The sequence below is a fragment of the Lactuca saligna genome, chromosome 1 (assembly GCF_052625555.1).
Source record: "Lactuca saligna cultivar CGN05327 chromosome 1, ASM5262555v1, whole genome shotgun sequence".
In the NCBI taxonomy this organism is placed as follows: Eukaryota; Viridiplantae; Streptophyta; class Magnoliopsida; order Asterales; family Asteraceae; genus Lactuca; species Lactuca saligna.
Window position 1 is genome coordinate 54509530 of NC_136417.1, and position 15891 is coordinate 54525420.

The 15891-nt window shown below is 34.0% G+C and overlaps 2 protein-coding genes and 1 long non-coding RNA gene across 5 annotated transcripts; 1 reads left to right on the top strand and 2 right to left on the bottom strand.

The window, feature by feature from the left end:
• Positions 1-442: 442 nt before the first annotated feature.
• LOC145036515 (CHY-type/CTCHY-type/RING-type Zinc finger protein) lies at positions 443-2903 on the top strand. The gene is made up of 11 exons (XM_078984975.1): positions 443-575; positions 1020-1098; positions 1216-1303; positions 1390-1449; positions 1532-1564; positions 1649-1726; positions 1825-1909; positions 1993-2075; positions 2173-2334; positions 2415-2456; positions 2537-2903. Exons 2-11 carry the CDS (start codon positions 1052-1054, stop codon positions 2693-2695), a joined length of 837 nt encoding a protein of 278 aa, XP_078841101.1. The 5' UTR covers positions 443-575; positions 1020-1051; the 3' UTR covers positions 2696-2903.
• Positions 2904-3116: 213 nt separating this feature from the next.
• LOC145036504 (protein SOSEKI 3-like) lies at positions 3117-5181 on the bottom strand. The gene is made up of 6 exons (XM_078984966.1): positions 4568-5181; positions 4411-4480; positions 4204-4322; positions 3526-4114; positions 3352-3458; positions 3117-3262 (listed from the first exon to the last, which is right to left on the bottom strand). The coding sequence occupies exons 1-6, from the start codon at positions 4782-4784 to the stop codon at positions 3234-3236; spliced, it is 1131 nt and encodes a 376-aa protein (XP_078841092.1). The 5' UTR covers positions 4785-5181; the 3' UTR covers positions 3117-3233.
• Positions 5182-12686: 7505 nt separating this feature from the next.
• On the bottom strand, positions 12687-14294 carry LOC145036524 (uncharacterized). Of its 3 annotated transcripts, none has more exons than XR_013678455.1 (4): positions 14008-14294; positions 13826-13926; positions 13278-13532; positions 12687-13185 (listed from the first exon to the last, which is right to left on the bottom strand). It is a non-coding gene; the product is annotated as an uncharacterized LOC145036524 (long non-coding RNA). The 3 variants fall into 3 exon arrangements; XR_013678456.1 differs by having other exon boundaries at positions 13770-13926; XR_013678459.1 differs by having other exon boundaries at positions 13826-13929.
• Between the last annotated feature and the right edge of the window lie 1597 nt (positions 14295-15891).

A 15891-nucleotide genomic window follows, 5' to 3' on the forward strand; every position in this document is an offset into this window, starting at 1 on the left:
TGTTCGTGACCAAACCCTAATCATATCATATCCCCTTATTCCTTAACTATATGTCTTTTCCTAACAAGACTCAAAGACAATCCAAAATAAGTGTATCAGCAACCGCGAGCTCTACCTCTTAAACCCTGACACGAGCCATCTTGAACGACGTCTTTTGTTATATTTAAGATCGAATCCGTCTTATATTTAAATATATACTCCATAGTTCATACCGCTTAACTTGTATTATATAACGATTTAAATCTCAATTTGCACCAATATTAATTCCATTTAGGTAATAAATCTAAAAAATCAAATACATAGATACAATTAACCCTACAAAAATATAGGGCGTGTAAACACAACCAAAAAATAAACGAGTGGGATTTCAAAGCCAAACATTCGATCATGTGATGGGACTAGAGATTTTTTTTTGTATATATATTATTTTTCTTTATCAAACGCAATCATGCACTTTTCCATTCGGTCTATCTTTCCGATTTAAATTCCATTCACTAAAACATAACTTCAACAAGCAACAGATCGCCGCTTCTTCTTTCGCTTATCGCTTATCGCTTCCATTTCTTCTAAATCAGGTATGTAACCGCGTACATTCATCAATGCTTAGAAATTTCCAGCTTTATAATGATCATTTACATTCATCGATTACACACATCAAACACCTAATTTCGAGCTGTATATCACCCGATTTACTTAGTTTACATATCTTCAAACATCGATATTGCAACATCTAATTCTATCTGTATTACTCGATTCAGCTTTCGTGTTTTTGAGGTAAATGTTTTTAACATAAATCAAAGCTGTTTCTACACTTGTTCGTGTGGTTCTGTGTTAAGATCTGAACATCGTGTAATTATCGACTGTGAGTTTTGTTTAGGGATTGTGAATTCGCCTTGAAATTCAAATTTTATTGAATTTTTTTTGTTAATTTTGTGATTAGTAAGCTTTTTCGTAGTGAATTAGTCATCTGTTTTGAAATTTGAAGCAAAAAATGAATTTATACATGTAAAAACATGTAGAGTTGAAAGAGAAGAAGAAAAGGAACTCTGAAATGGAGTCTCAAGCGTCTTTGATGGAGGTTGAAGGAGGCAATTTCGGGTATGTTAATATGTAATATGTTTCTGCTTTCACTTTCATTCAAATTTTAAACAAAACAAAAAAAGCAAACAAAAATTCATTAGGATCCATGTATTTTTTTCTTTTTTTTTTGTTTAGTTGCTCACATTACATGAAGAAATGCAAGCTCAAAGCACCATGTTGTGATGAAATTTTCAATTGTCGCCATTGCCATAACGAATCCAAGGTATATTTTTCATGATTTGATTGTACATAATTTAGATAATCATGAATTTAATTAGTTGCTAACTTCTATTTCATTTGATAAACCAGAATTCCATTGACATTGATCCAGTTCTTCGCCATGATCTTCCTCGACATGAAGTTAAGAAGGTAAGTTTTTTTGTTTTGAGTTTTCATTCAAAGATTTATCATCTTACAATTCTAATCCAAATTTTCATTTTATTGTTTTTAGGTTATATGTTCTCTATGTGAAACCGAACAAGATGTAAGTCTTTCTTATAAACTATGAACACCAATTCATCACAATAACAAAAAAAAAATTATGTTTTAACATCAAAAAGAATTTCAGGTTCAACAAAATTGCATCAATTGCGGAGTATGCATGGGGAAATACTTCTGTGAGAAATGTAAATTCTTCGATGATGACGTAAGCTTCAAGATTGTTTTCCAAATATGGATTTATCATTTATAGTTCTTTATTTATCTAATTTGCTACATCAAACATATTTGTATTCAAATTTTCAGGTTTCCAAGAATCAATACCATTGTGATCAATGTGGCATATGTAGAACAGGCGGACAGGAGAATTTCTTTCATTGTGACAAATGTGGTAAGTAAATAAATAAATATCATGAAAACCTTATTTTTTGTGTTCATAAAAATTTGATGAAATCTTATGATAAATATTTGTAGGATGTTGTTATTCAAAAGTGATTAAAGACACACACGTGTGTGTTGAAAGGGCAATGCACCACGATTGTCCGATTTGCTCTGAGGTATAAGTATAACTTAATTGTAATCAAAGTTAGAAACTTTTTCTTGATTTTGACTTTTGAGAGTGAAAAGTTTGACTTTTTTATTTTTTCTATGCAGTTCTTGTTTGATACATTGAGGGATCTTACAATTTTACCATGTGGGCATACAATGCATTTGGATTGCTTAAAAGAAATGGAACAACATCATCGATATTCTTGCCCTGTTTGCTCAAAATCCGTATGTGATTTATCGGATGTTTGGAGAAAGCTTGATCATGAGGTAGCCTTTTTTTTCTTACCATTTTTAGAAACTAAAAAAAGATTAAAGAAAAAAATATAACGTTTTTTACTCTTAATTAGGTTGAAGTGACACCTATGCCCCAGTCGTATAGAAACAAAATGGTAAGTACATTCATTTAGATCAAAAAACAAGAATAAAAAACTAAAATTGAAATGGGGTGTTGTGGTTGTTTATGAAATAGGTGTGGATATTATGCAATGATTGTGAGAAGATATCAAGAGTGCAATTTCACATAGTGGGGCATAAATGTGAAAAGTGTAATTGTTATAATACACGACAAATAAGAGGAGCTCCTTCGTCTGAATTCACATCTTCGGCTTCTGAGGAGGATTGTAATTAGTCAAATATAAGGGTTTAAAAGGTGGTGTTATATAATAAAATGTTAAAGAGTTTTTTTTTTTTTTTTTTTTTTTTTAAAGCAAAAAAGGCAAACATGTGTAAGAAGTACAAAATAATTAGGATGGTTTATTCCCTTGTCACACCCCACATAGTACAAGTTGAATTTAGTCTAAAGTACACACATAGTCATTACTCATTAGTCAATGCTACTTCATAGGAAAAAGTACTATTCAAGTTCCTTTATGTTATTTGATTTGATATGTCGTAAAATATCACATATATTAAAAATGGATCATATCCCATAATGGAACAAAACTCATTTTATTCCATTGTGGTAAAATGCAAAGAAAGACCCAAAAACAGAGGTGACCCTATTTGTCTACATGAACCCATCACTGAAGTGTACTTTGGCTTTTCAAATATGAAGAACCAATTTACCAAAATACCCTCACTAAAAACCAAAACAATTATTCCATCTTGAATAATAGCCATACAATTACTAACCTTTGTTGAATTAAAACAATTTCAAGTTTATGAAGTTATGATGACTCGAGCTCCTGAAGCAAGCCTGTAAGAAAGAAATCAAATACAAATTCAAGTCTTCAACAACATGAAACATAGTTTTTGTTGAATTAAAACAAAAAATTAGAACTTAACTTTCTTCGATTTTGTTGACATTCTCTTTATTCTCTCTGAATGATTCCATTCTCTTGGATTGTTTCTTGCATTTTGTCCTTGTTAGAAATGAATCTCTCTTATTGATCCTGAATTCCAAAACTTGTGTAAAAATGGAGAAGGATTTGATAAAAGTAATGGGTGCACAAGACATACCTGTTAGCAGCGTAGGAAGAAGATCGTTTTAGGCAACCCATGGCTTCTTTCTTGAGCAATAAGTAATCCTTATTTTCTGATGAACACTCGAGTTCCCCCAACATTACAGATGATGAGAGTAAACCAGATCGATATTTTGAATCTAATGACCTCGATCTGAAAGATGAGATTCTGCTAAAGTTGTCGTCTTCTGATGAAAGTGTCCCACAGGAGATTAGTTGCAGGAGCTTATTCGAAGCTCTAAGCTTTGTGTTGACCGGGATTTGACTCTGTTGTTCTTCTTCAAGTTTGACGGAGCTGTAAAGCTTATTTACATCGGCTCTGATCAGAGATTCCAAGGTGTCGGCCTTTCCGGCAGATGAACAGGAAGAAGATGGAGGAGATGAATGTGTCTGAATATGTTTAAGAGGAGAATCATTGGTTGATGACTCTATGCTTCTTGTGAAAATTTCTTGAGGTTTTTGAACTTTTACGAATTCATCTGTTTGAGTTGAAGCATCAGTAAGATCATTACTCTTGTAGATCTTGTATTTTGTTGAAGATGAACAGTCATCTTGTTTTGAATTCTGCAATTTAGGAGCAAAACGACCTGGGAACGATATATGATTTCAACGTTAGTGTTATTGAAATGTATGATCGATTAATTGATTAACAAACGAATGTCGAACTATTTTTCACCTGGATTGTTTTCTTCCCTGATAAGTTCGGAGCCTTTGAGAACGTATTCGTTACCATGAGCGGGAAAAATCAAGTCATCTTCACTAAGATCATTCCACACAAATGCATTCTTGTAGTTTCTGCATCATCAAGAAGAACATGATCTATCCAGCTACACGAATATGATAAGGAATCGCGAATTTTACAAGCAGGATAACATGATTTAACCTTTTGGAAGACCATGAATACATTGAAGACATGCCTTTCCCTCTCAGAGCATCGAATTTTTCAATCACGTCTGCAACAGAAAATTTACGAAAACAAATCGTGATGAAGTTGTTTGATGTGCAGAATGCTGATTCAAACTGTAAGATAGTATGCGTACCTCTCAAGTAAAGGCCATTTGGTGAAACGAGAGGGACTTCGATGAAGTGAGGATGCTCAAGTTGTCGATTTCGGCAGAGATAGTAAATCACCGGAACTTTCCGACTCTTTGGCTCCATCTCCGGCTCAGGCCGCCGCAGCTGATACATATGATCACACCTCTCCTTCCAAACTTCAGCTGTATCAGTACTCGATTGCAGCTGCTGTTGCATTTGCATATACTTCTACATTCGTAGCTTCATGTAAACCCTAGCTTATGGTCCACAATAATCGTTTCTCGGATCACAATTTGCCAAATTTACGTTGGAATATTCATATTGCAATCGAATCTCAGGTCCAAATTGATACGATTCTACCAACAGTATACGAAATCAATTAAGCGCGCCAATCAGATCTAAAAGTATGGTAGTTTTGATTGGACGAGTCAAAACATCAAATCAGTTTGATGTGTACAAGAAAGGAGAAGGAATGATACTGTGACGAATAATGAGTGAATGGCAAGCAAATTCAAAAAGAAAAGAGTTCAAATGATGACAAAAAACAAACGAAATCTGTGTTTGTTTGTTTGTGTGAGAAGGGGGTTTTACTCTACCTCCATTAATGGCCATGTTCGATTATAATGATTGCGCTCTCTACAGTATTCAAATTGAGCGGATTTATGGTGGGAGGGGATTCTTTTTTAAAAATCGTAGTTTATTATTCTAGTTAATTATTTTGGAGTTAGGGCTTCTAGTGTTTTTCTTTTTAAAGATCTAGTTTTATTGTGGATATAGATGAAATTAGGTGTTAGTTTATGTGTAAAATATATATATTTGTATTTACCGGTTCAAAAAACAAATTATTTTGGAGTTATTGACCTATTAATTTGAGTTATCCAATAAAATATGGGTTATTGTGCTCACCCTCCAAACTTTTAAGTTTGGTTTTAAAAGGTCACCATTCATTTTTTAAAGTGTTATAGAATATAGATCCTTAAAATTTTCAAATAATGGATTAAATAAGAGGGTTATCGATTATAAAGAATACATGGCATGCAAATTAGCAATTATGAGTCCACGTGTTAAATGAAGTTTGTATGAGAGTTAAAATCGATTTCCCTTTCAGAGTACTCATTTACACATATTGATTCGCATCTAGGGTTTTATCTGAAGCAAAAAAATGATTCACTTACCCACTTTCAAATAGATTTGATTACACTTTGACGGGTAATTTATTCGATGTTCGTTCAAGTATGCTAAAGGCAAGAAATTCGTATTTACCGACCACAATTTTGTTGGTATGAATTACATTGAGTGTTACTTTACTTGAACGTTTCTTAGATGAGTGTTTTGCAAAAATATACTACTGTCTCCCTGACAAACCCTTTCATTTTTGTATTCGACATATACAATGTGATGTGGACTATGTCAAGTGCATAGATATTTCACACGGTGTCGGAGTAGGTACTTCACCATTCATTGACCGTTTTGGTGACCATTTATGGGGTTGGTTAGAATCTAGTGAAGATGAAATAGTTAGTCCTGATAAGGTAGAATCAAGTACTCGTGGTCCGACAAAAGAGGACATAAACATATACAAATTTTCATTTGACTTGGATGAAGGAAACTATGAAATAAACAAGACTATGAATGATGTTTTTTTTAGTAAGTTATTTATGGATAAAGAAGTTGAAGTAGAAGCTAATACACATAATGTAAGTAGCTGGTGATATTTGCATTGATGAGGGATGTGAGAATAACCCTGTGGGTAAGGTACATTCCACATTTAATAAGGAAATGTCATGGAAAAAATAGAAATTTTTTTATGGGAATAAAATCTAAGAATCCAAAGCAATTGAATCGCGTGTTATGTAACTATATATTACTAGTGGATGTTAGTTTTATTTTAAGAAAAATGATATTTGATGGAGATTGTTCATTCAAACTCTGGTAACTTGGATGTATGATGAATAATCTTTCCAAATTAAATCATTGAGGTATGATCATAATTGTGCTATGAATTTGAAGATTGGGGTCAATTGTAACCTATGCCTGGATTAGATGTCATTTCACAAAGCATATTATGCATAGGTAGAAACTGAGTCATAAATAACTTAAAATTGATGTTATGAAATAGTTTGGAATAGAGGTTAGTGTTGGGCAATGCAAACAGGCAAAGAACCATGCTTTGACTCTAATTGAAGGTGATATTATGGAACACTATGTTAGGTTGTGGTCTTATACAGAGGAGATAAGAATATCAAACCTTGGTTCAACTGTCAAAATAGATGTTAAGCCAATGTCAGATGGTACCAATTACTTCAGTAAACTCTAAGTATATTGTGTTGGTCTGAAAAAGGGTTGGATTAATGGTTGCAAAAGAGTAATAGGAATAGATGGATGTTTTCTCAAAGGAATTGGTAACCTGGAATTACTTGTTGTTATAGGGAGGGTTGAAAATTATATGGTATGTTGTTTTTGTAGAAAACAAATAGAACTGGAAATGGTTTTTGGATTAACTAAATGGTGATCTTTATCTAGGAAATGAACAAGGATTAACACTAATGTGTGATCAAGTCAAGGTAATATGTTACTTGTTTTGTTATTAATACAGTATAATTGTTATTAACTTCATGTTGGTACTACAGAGACCAATGGGGGTTGTCAAGCACTTACTGCCTCATTCTGAGCACATGTAGTCTGTAAGACACATCTTTTCCAACTTTAGTACAAGATTTTGTTAGATTAGGCGTCTAATCCAATAAATAAATCGGTATATATATGAACTATTAGCAAAGTCCTTTTGGATTGCCCTCAAACCTAGTAATTGAATAATATGACTTTTAGAGAGGGACACTAATTTATTGATTTAATATATGATTAATAAATAGCAATAAATGATTTATTAATATATTATGTGAATAATATATTAATTAGAAATAGTGTTATTTAATTAAGAATTAATCATAAATTAATTAGGATTAATTATATTAATTAAAAGTACAAGGACCTAAATTGTAATTGTTCAATAGTTGAACAAAATGGGTTACAAAACCTTCCCAAGGTGGTGGACAGTTTTGGAGATATATTTTAGGGTTTCTAGAATATCCCTTGAAGATAATTAAGAGATTGGATAATTACCTAATTCGAAATAATAGTATTAAATTTAAATTAGGGTTAACTAGGGTTTTCCTATCAGCTATAAATATGGTCCTTTAGCTCCTAATTTCGACCACTTGTACCTTTAGAATGACAACCAAAATTTCTATCACATTTCCTCTCTATTCAAGTTTCATTAGTTGCTAGGGTTTAGGTTTGAACCATCAAATGCACGAGATTTTTAGTTCTTGCTTCCAAGAGCTTTTGAAGAAGGATTTGATTGGTTATTTACAAGAATAACCAAAAGGTATGTAAACCCTAACTGTAACGCCCTGTTCTTAATCGTTTCTTAATGCGAGGTGGTGACCCGAAGACCGAGTATCCTCAGGCTTAGGGCCTTTTAGAAAAAGAAATTTAGACCCATTTGGGTGTGGGTAAGGTAAATTGGATGATCCGAGAGTTCGTTTTGTGTTTCAGGGTCTATGGGTATTTCAGGAAAGTGTCAGTTTGGGATTTTATGGAATTTGGATTTTTTTTCGGGAAGTTTTAAGGCAAGTATGAGTTGATAGAAGTGTAGAGCTTCTCATTACCTTTTCGTGGATATAAGGATCGTCGGAAACGAACTTATAACGAAGAAGTTATGGCCTTCAAAAGATTCCTTGTTTTAGGGTTAAAGCATGTACGTGGGGCATACACATGTGTAGGCATGGCGTACTAGTGATGAGGTTAGTACGAAGGGTTTACAATGGTGTACGCTAGGCATACTAAGCAATTTGATCGTGTGTGCTCTAAGGAGTACGCTAGGCGTACCAGAAGTACAATGGGCATACTCCAATCAGACCCAAACCCTAATTTAGGGTCTTGGACCCTATTTAAGCTCCTTAAGTCACTACCAAACCCTATCATCTTCAGCCTCTAAACCCTATAAACGAAACCCTAGCCCCTATTTGAGTGGTTTTTGAGATTTTTGTGGTATTTCATGCTTTTTGGTGTTCATAAAGGAAGAAGAACCTTCTTGGAGAAGTGTGAGATTGCTTGAAGCTTTTGGACCCAAGCTTGTTGCATCTTGATCTACATTTTGGAGGTATAAAGTTTATATCTTGATGACTTTGGGTGTTAGATATATTTTAAGGAGTATTTTGGGTTCATTTTTGTCCTTAGAGTCATCCTTGTGAGTATGAGCTACTCCAAGAGCTTAGAATGTCGGATCTTGTCCTTTAGGAGGTCCCTTGATCATAAAAATAGCATCTTAAAGAGTTATTGTGGTGCATGCATGACTTTGGGTGATTATTACGGATTACAATAAGGTTTTGGTCCCATTAAGCCTTGTAAAGGAGTAGAGTTTCCAACTTTACGTGTTAAGACATCTCATTAGGGTCATATCCAACTTTACGTGCATGCATGACTTTGGGTGATTATTACGGATTACAATAAGGTTTTGGTCCCATTAAGCCTTGTAAAGGAGTAAAGTTTCCAACTTTACGTGTTAAGACATCTCATTAGGGTCATATCCAAGTTTGGAAGTCATTGTCTTATCCATTAAGAGCTTATTTTGGATTTTGGGCCCTGGAGGAGTACACTGGGCGTACACAAGTGTACGCTCAACGTAATGTTGATTTTGTGCATCAGGGACTTATACTCTGTGCTTCGGGGTGAGTACACTACGCGTACCATTCTGATATGCGGGGCGTACTCCCCAGTTTACCATTTTGGGCTTTTTGAGACTTGGGCCATTGGACTTTGGACTTTGGACTTTAGGCCATGGATGGACTTTAGGTTTTCTTGGAAGTAGGTCCATGATGGTTTTGGGGCCCAATCGGGTTATTGGGCCACAATGGGCTTTTATTGCTTTTTATTTGGGCTTTGGGTTGCCATTTTGGGCTTTTGTACATTTGGGCTGGACCTTGGTTATGAAACAAGTAAGAAAATGGTAAAATGGTATTTTACCCTTTATGAAGTTGGTTTAACTCAAAGTTTACTTTCATGATCAATCAAGTAAGGAACAACCAGGTAGGATCATATCGAATGTAGGGTTCGTTTAGTATACGAAGTATACTGTTTGGAAATCCCACTTTAAACACCTCACTAAATCACAACCTAGACATCATCCTTATAAGTAGATAAATCAGAATAATGACTTAGAATAACTAATAAATCTTGTTTATAGGTTCATAATAATGATAATGAACTTAAACATAAGTTATACTTAAAGTACGGAAAGCATAACTCAACTTACAAGGGGTTTAGTGAGGAACCGGACTCTGTGGGGGTAGAACTTCCGAGCCGAAAAGCTATTTTTCTTAGATCCTTCGAGCACTCCGGGGCTTTCCTCTAGCACCTTGAGGTTACTAGGGCTTTGGGAGGGTTTTGGGAGGCTTATAGAGAAGTTAGAGAGAGAAGTGAAGGGGTTTTAGTGTGAAAAATGAAGGCACTCTCGCATGGTATTTATAGGATGTAATTAGGTCAAACTCGTCAATTTTTGGCCTCCAAATCGTCGAGTTGGGGCCACATGTCAGCATCTGGTGGCAAGGCGTGTGGAGAAAGCAATGGCTCAGATCGCGCCACGTCACCCACTTCGCAGCAGCACCCTTCCGACTTCTAAACTCCGTAACTTCCGCATACGAGATCCGTTTTCAACGCTCTTTATATCCACGCATAGGTATTGACAATATCTACCACTCTACTTTTGACTCCATCAACTAATTCACGACCGATTTTAAATTTAAAAGTATGAGAAGATTACACTGTTAATGACCGTGTAAAATTCATAACTTCTACATACGAACTTCGTTTTCGACTGTCTTTTTATCGTTGACCTCCTATTAATGAGATATTCAATTCTCATTTAGGTTGTGTTGGCTAAAAATCGATCTATCTGAAATTTGAATTTCAGGTTGTGCATTGTTATGCTAAATCTTAGAAAAATCATAACTTCCTCATACGAAGTCAGATTTGGACGTTCCTTTATGCACGTTCTCGGTTTAACGTATACTAAGACTTTTGTTTAGATCACTAAGGTTAAAAATTAATTTATCAAAAATTCACTTTTTACGTTACGCGGTGTCATGCCGGTTTTGCCGTAAAACTTCGACGGGTCATAACTTCTTCGTTATACCTCGGATTTCGACGTTCTTTATATGTACGGAACCCTTTTGACATATAATATAACTTGGTTAAGATTATTCATTCTAAATAATCTTTCATCAAAAAGTAATTTTTGACGTTTATTGTCCCTAAATTGACTAGCTCGAATCTACGGGCGTTATACGGGGCTCGATCCTAGGCAGGGCCTGATGACTGACATATTGTTTTACCGAGCGAAGCTCGATGCCGGATGGGGTCCAATGGAGGTTGGGGTCCATTATATGTTTAATATGTATAGTATGTGGTATTTTTGGGATCTTACTAAGGTTTGTGTTTACAGTTTTATGGTTATGGTTTCAGGTACTTCCGGTTCGCAAGGGAAGGGCTTCGGCTTGATCGCAGCGCATCCACCCATGTTTTCGCATCATAGTGATTTTGGAATTGTACTTTCATAAATGTTTTCTTATAAAAGTACTTTTTAATATTTGGATAATCAGATATTGAATGTAGATTTAACGATAACTAATGTTTTGGTTGAATTAAAAATGAAAATTTTACCACATAATTTTTCAGATGTTACACTAACTTATTTATGATTTTTCGAAAATACTAGGGTTTCAATAGGGTTCTTTAATGTTCATAGATTATATCACTAGGTGTAAGACCCATGTATTACATGTGTTCATTTAAAAAAGATATGAAATTCTAAACATTTAAGAGGTTTGAATTTATAAGAAAAATTAGTAAAATATTGAATTAATAAAATCAAAGTGCTCTTTCTCTTTTAAATTTAGACAAAAAATTTAGATAAATAAACAAAGGAAACTAATGACTTTAATTTACAAATTTTGGAATTAAAAAGAAAGTCAATTAATGAAATTAAAATGCATTTATTGTTATCCTTATTGCAATTAATACATTTAATTAAATATTATCTGAAATTTAATAAAAATGAAACAACCACAAATGTCATGCAGAAAAAATTTAATTGAAAATAACCACAAAATGACATGTGGCCAAAGCAATGAAAGTGTGACATGTGGCAAAAAGATTTTCATTTATTAGAGTAGACTAGGCAGGGCTTGATGACTGATATATTTTTTACCGAGCGAGGCTCGATGTCAGATGGGGTCCAATGGAGGGTGGGGCCCATTATATGTTTAATATGTATGGTATGTGATATTTTTGGGATCTTACTAAGGTTTGTGTTTACAGTTTTATGGTTATGGTTTCAGGTACTTCCGGTTCGCAAGGGAATGGTTTCGGCTTGATCGCAGCGCATCCACCCATGTTTTCGCATCATAGTGATTTTGGAATCGTACTTTCATAAATGTTTTCTTATAAAAGTACTTTTTAATATTTGGATAATCAGATATTGAATGTAGATTTAAAGATAATTAATGTTTTGGTTAAATTAAAAATGAAATTTTTACCACATAATTTTTCAGATGTTACACTAACTTATTTATGATTTTCGAAAATACTAGGGTTTCAATAGGGTTCTTTGATGTTCATAGATTATAGCACTTGGTGTAAGATCTATATATTACATGAGTTCATTTAAAAAAAATATGAAATTCTAAACATTTAAGAGGTTTGAATTTATATAAAAAAAAAATTAGAAAAATATTGAATTATTAAAATTAAAGTTTTTTTTCTCTATTAAATTTAGATAAATAAACAAAAGAAACTAATGACTTTAACTTACAAATTTTGGAATTAAAAGGAAAGTAAATTAATGAAATTGAAATACATTTATTATTATCCTTATTGTAATTAATACATTTAATTAAATATTATGTAAAATTAAATAAAAATGAAACAACCACAAATGCCATGTTATCAGAGTAGATCCAATTAGATTGCATGTGAACTTAAGAGTTACCACTTGATTTTTGTAACCTATAAAACCTATTAAATTTATTGTTGCCCACTTTGAGAACGTGTTATGGCAGTAAGTAAAGAAACCACAAAAGTTTCATTTAAAGCAAGTATACAAAAGGTCAATCCTTATGACCCTACCCATGTTCATCTGTCATATTGCAACAAGTTATACAAAAGACATCTTAAAACTATGCAGACACCACCTATAACCATCTGTCAACTACCTACATTACACCATCAAAAAGCATCCAAAAACTATATAAACATAGACTCTACAACCATTCCTAAATTAGGCGATTAACCGTCATCATAAACCCATATCCACAAACAAAACCAAATAACATCTTCCTACGAAGTTTCTTTCCTTGTTCAGTTAGCTTCAAGATATGTTTACAAACATTTGTTGTTCCTCCGACATGTTGATCTACATATATTTCAATTCATCTCCATCCTTTGAAAACAAAAATGTATGTGATCCCTTCTCATTTCATTAAGTATCGTCTTGTAGTGTGCATAATCTCCTTCAAGCTCATGATTAATCCAAAAAAAAGTAACCATATTTTATCATAGTTGTCTGTAAACAAACACAATCTCATTAATTCACCTTTCTATATTAAACATAAACATTTGATCCCAGCTATAATAACCTTATCTAAGATATCTCACCATAAAAAAGGGAAAGTTGAAGAACCTTCAAGCTGGATTAGGCACCATCCACAACATTCTTTTCTTCTCTATTCACCATTCAGGAACCCCAAATAATCAAACCGCTTGCCACCACCCACTAAATTGCATCGCTCTGAATTCCGATGTCTATCACTATTCATCGTTGCCCTGAAGATTCGACGTTTGAATCCTTGCGATGACACCTTCTAGCCTCCGATGAACTTAACGATCATCCACCACGACTGCCTCCCTCATCTAGAAAAAACACACAGAAAGACACATAAGGGTTAAGAAATTAGAAAATGCATAAAATAATCCCACTTCTAAAATCTATTGCATACAAAAATGCATAAATATATCTTTAGATTGAACCAAAAATATGATGAAGTGGAGAGGTTTAACCCATAAAACTTGTAACTAAAAAATGCATAAAATAAACAAATTAAAGGATAACCATTTGAACCTTGAAAACTTGCAACTTAACAAATTTACCATTTGAAAACATATAAACGCTGAAGATGACATGCATGCACCAGTGTTTTGTTTACCTCTGTGCATTTGATCTCCATCCCTTTGATCCCTCCCCCCTCTACCACCTTCCCTCATAGTGTTCCTCTCGCCTCAATAAATTATCAACAATCACTACCTTCTGCTATCGAAAAAAAAAACCTATTGATCAGTAACTGGAATAAAACAAGAAATCACATAATCAATAAAGTGAAAAAAATACCCAGATCGAATGAAGAGGAAGAAAGTGTTGGTGAAGAGGCTCGGTCACCGTTCCTTTGACAGATTCAGGGTCATGGTGGCAGATAATGGGTTTCACAATAAATAAGGGTAGCCAACTATGACAAAATGTTAATGGAGGAGCAAGATGCATAATCAAGGTAGAAGAAAGCTGTGAGATTTTGCTTCGATTACTAGTAGCAGACCCGACGATGGTGGTAGTGGAGTATACTAGCTACTTTCTTTAGTTTTCAGTTGGTATGTGAGAGATGGATAAGGAAAGAGATGGTACTGGATGGTTGGACAAAAATCAGGGACCTATATTTATTAAATATTCTATTTTAATAAGTTAAAAATAATTAAAATAATCAGTAAGGACATATTGATCATTTTACGGTCAATTAGGTACTAAATGGGTAATGAAACAAAATCATAAAGATGATAAAGTTGATGAGTAAATCACTGAAACCGTCCTATGGTTTGGTTAACATTGCACGTTTGGTTCCTGACTATTCTTTTGCATTCGGATTGTTCCTATGGTTTGATTTTGTTGCGTTTTTCGTTCCTTACATACATAAAGTTAGGGACCAAATGTGTAATTTTAACCAAACCATAGGGACGAAAAACGCAACAAAATCAAACCATAGGGACGAATTGAGTGCAAAATAAAAGTTAGAATCCGAATGCAAAAGAAAAATCAGGAACCAAACGTGCAATTTTAATCAAACCATAGGGATGATTTTAGTAATTTACTCTTAAAAATAAATAAAATAATTAAAATAATCAGTGAGGACATATTGGTCAATTAGTTACAAAATGGCTAATGAAAAAAAAATGATTCGAGTTAAAAAAAAATAACAAGTTAGGAACCAGGGATTATTCTTATAATTTACTTAAAATTGAATATGTTTTTGACACTTGAGGGACTAGTCGTAATCGTGCAATTTAGTCTAATTAAAATCTAGATTGATACGGCTACTATCATGAATTACAATAAACATAAAGATTCGTCTCCCTGGTTGAAGAACCGTTGCTGCGCGGCTTGTCTCTCCATCTTTCTCAGGTAACTCCTCCTGTCAATTTGTTTTGCATATTTTTTACTGCGAGTAAAACCTCCATATCAACAATTGAAGCAAACACCAGAGCTATCAAGCCCGTGATTACAACAAGATTAAGGCTTTTCCTTATAATCTTGGAATCTGGTATGAATAAAATTTTGTTTTGTATCGCTATGAAAAGAAATTTCGAAACTTTTTTTTTTTTGGTTTTGAAGAGATTTAAAGGTATTTAACGGTGTGATTCATGGTTGAGTCAACATCATAGGTTAGCGCGACTGAATGAACATCATAAAAGTAACCCGTTTTAGGGTTTTACTGGGTAGCTAAGAGTTTGTTGGATCTGATTATTCAAACTTGATTTGGAGCTGGGTTTTCTAGGATATTCATCGTTGTATATATAGTAAAATCCACTTCTCTTGTTGAAAAATGGATCCGATCCATCGCAACCAACAAACCATCTTGTCTCAAAGAGCTTAACCTCAGATTCCAGCTTTAACAAGATCAACGAGACTCCACCACACATAGACATTGATGATCTAAGAACAAGGCTCCGCTTCCCCCCTGCTAACAACGTGCAACTGTTGGAGTTTTATACATCTGATGATGAATGCATATGGGAACGCTCCCCCTTTTTTGATGCCTTCTTTGAGGTATGCCATCCCAACCGAGTATTAGCAAAGCCAGACGCCTGTTTCAGAGACACCAATCACTTTTGCAAGCTCATGCTCAGGGAGCTCTTGGAGAAGAAGAAGAATAAGGCACACCTCAAACTTGTTCAAATAAGCAATGTTTTAAAACCCGGGTTTTTAGTTGACCCGGTATGATGACCG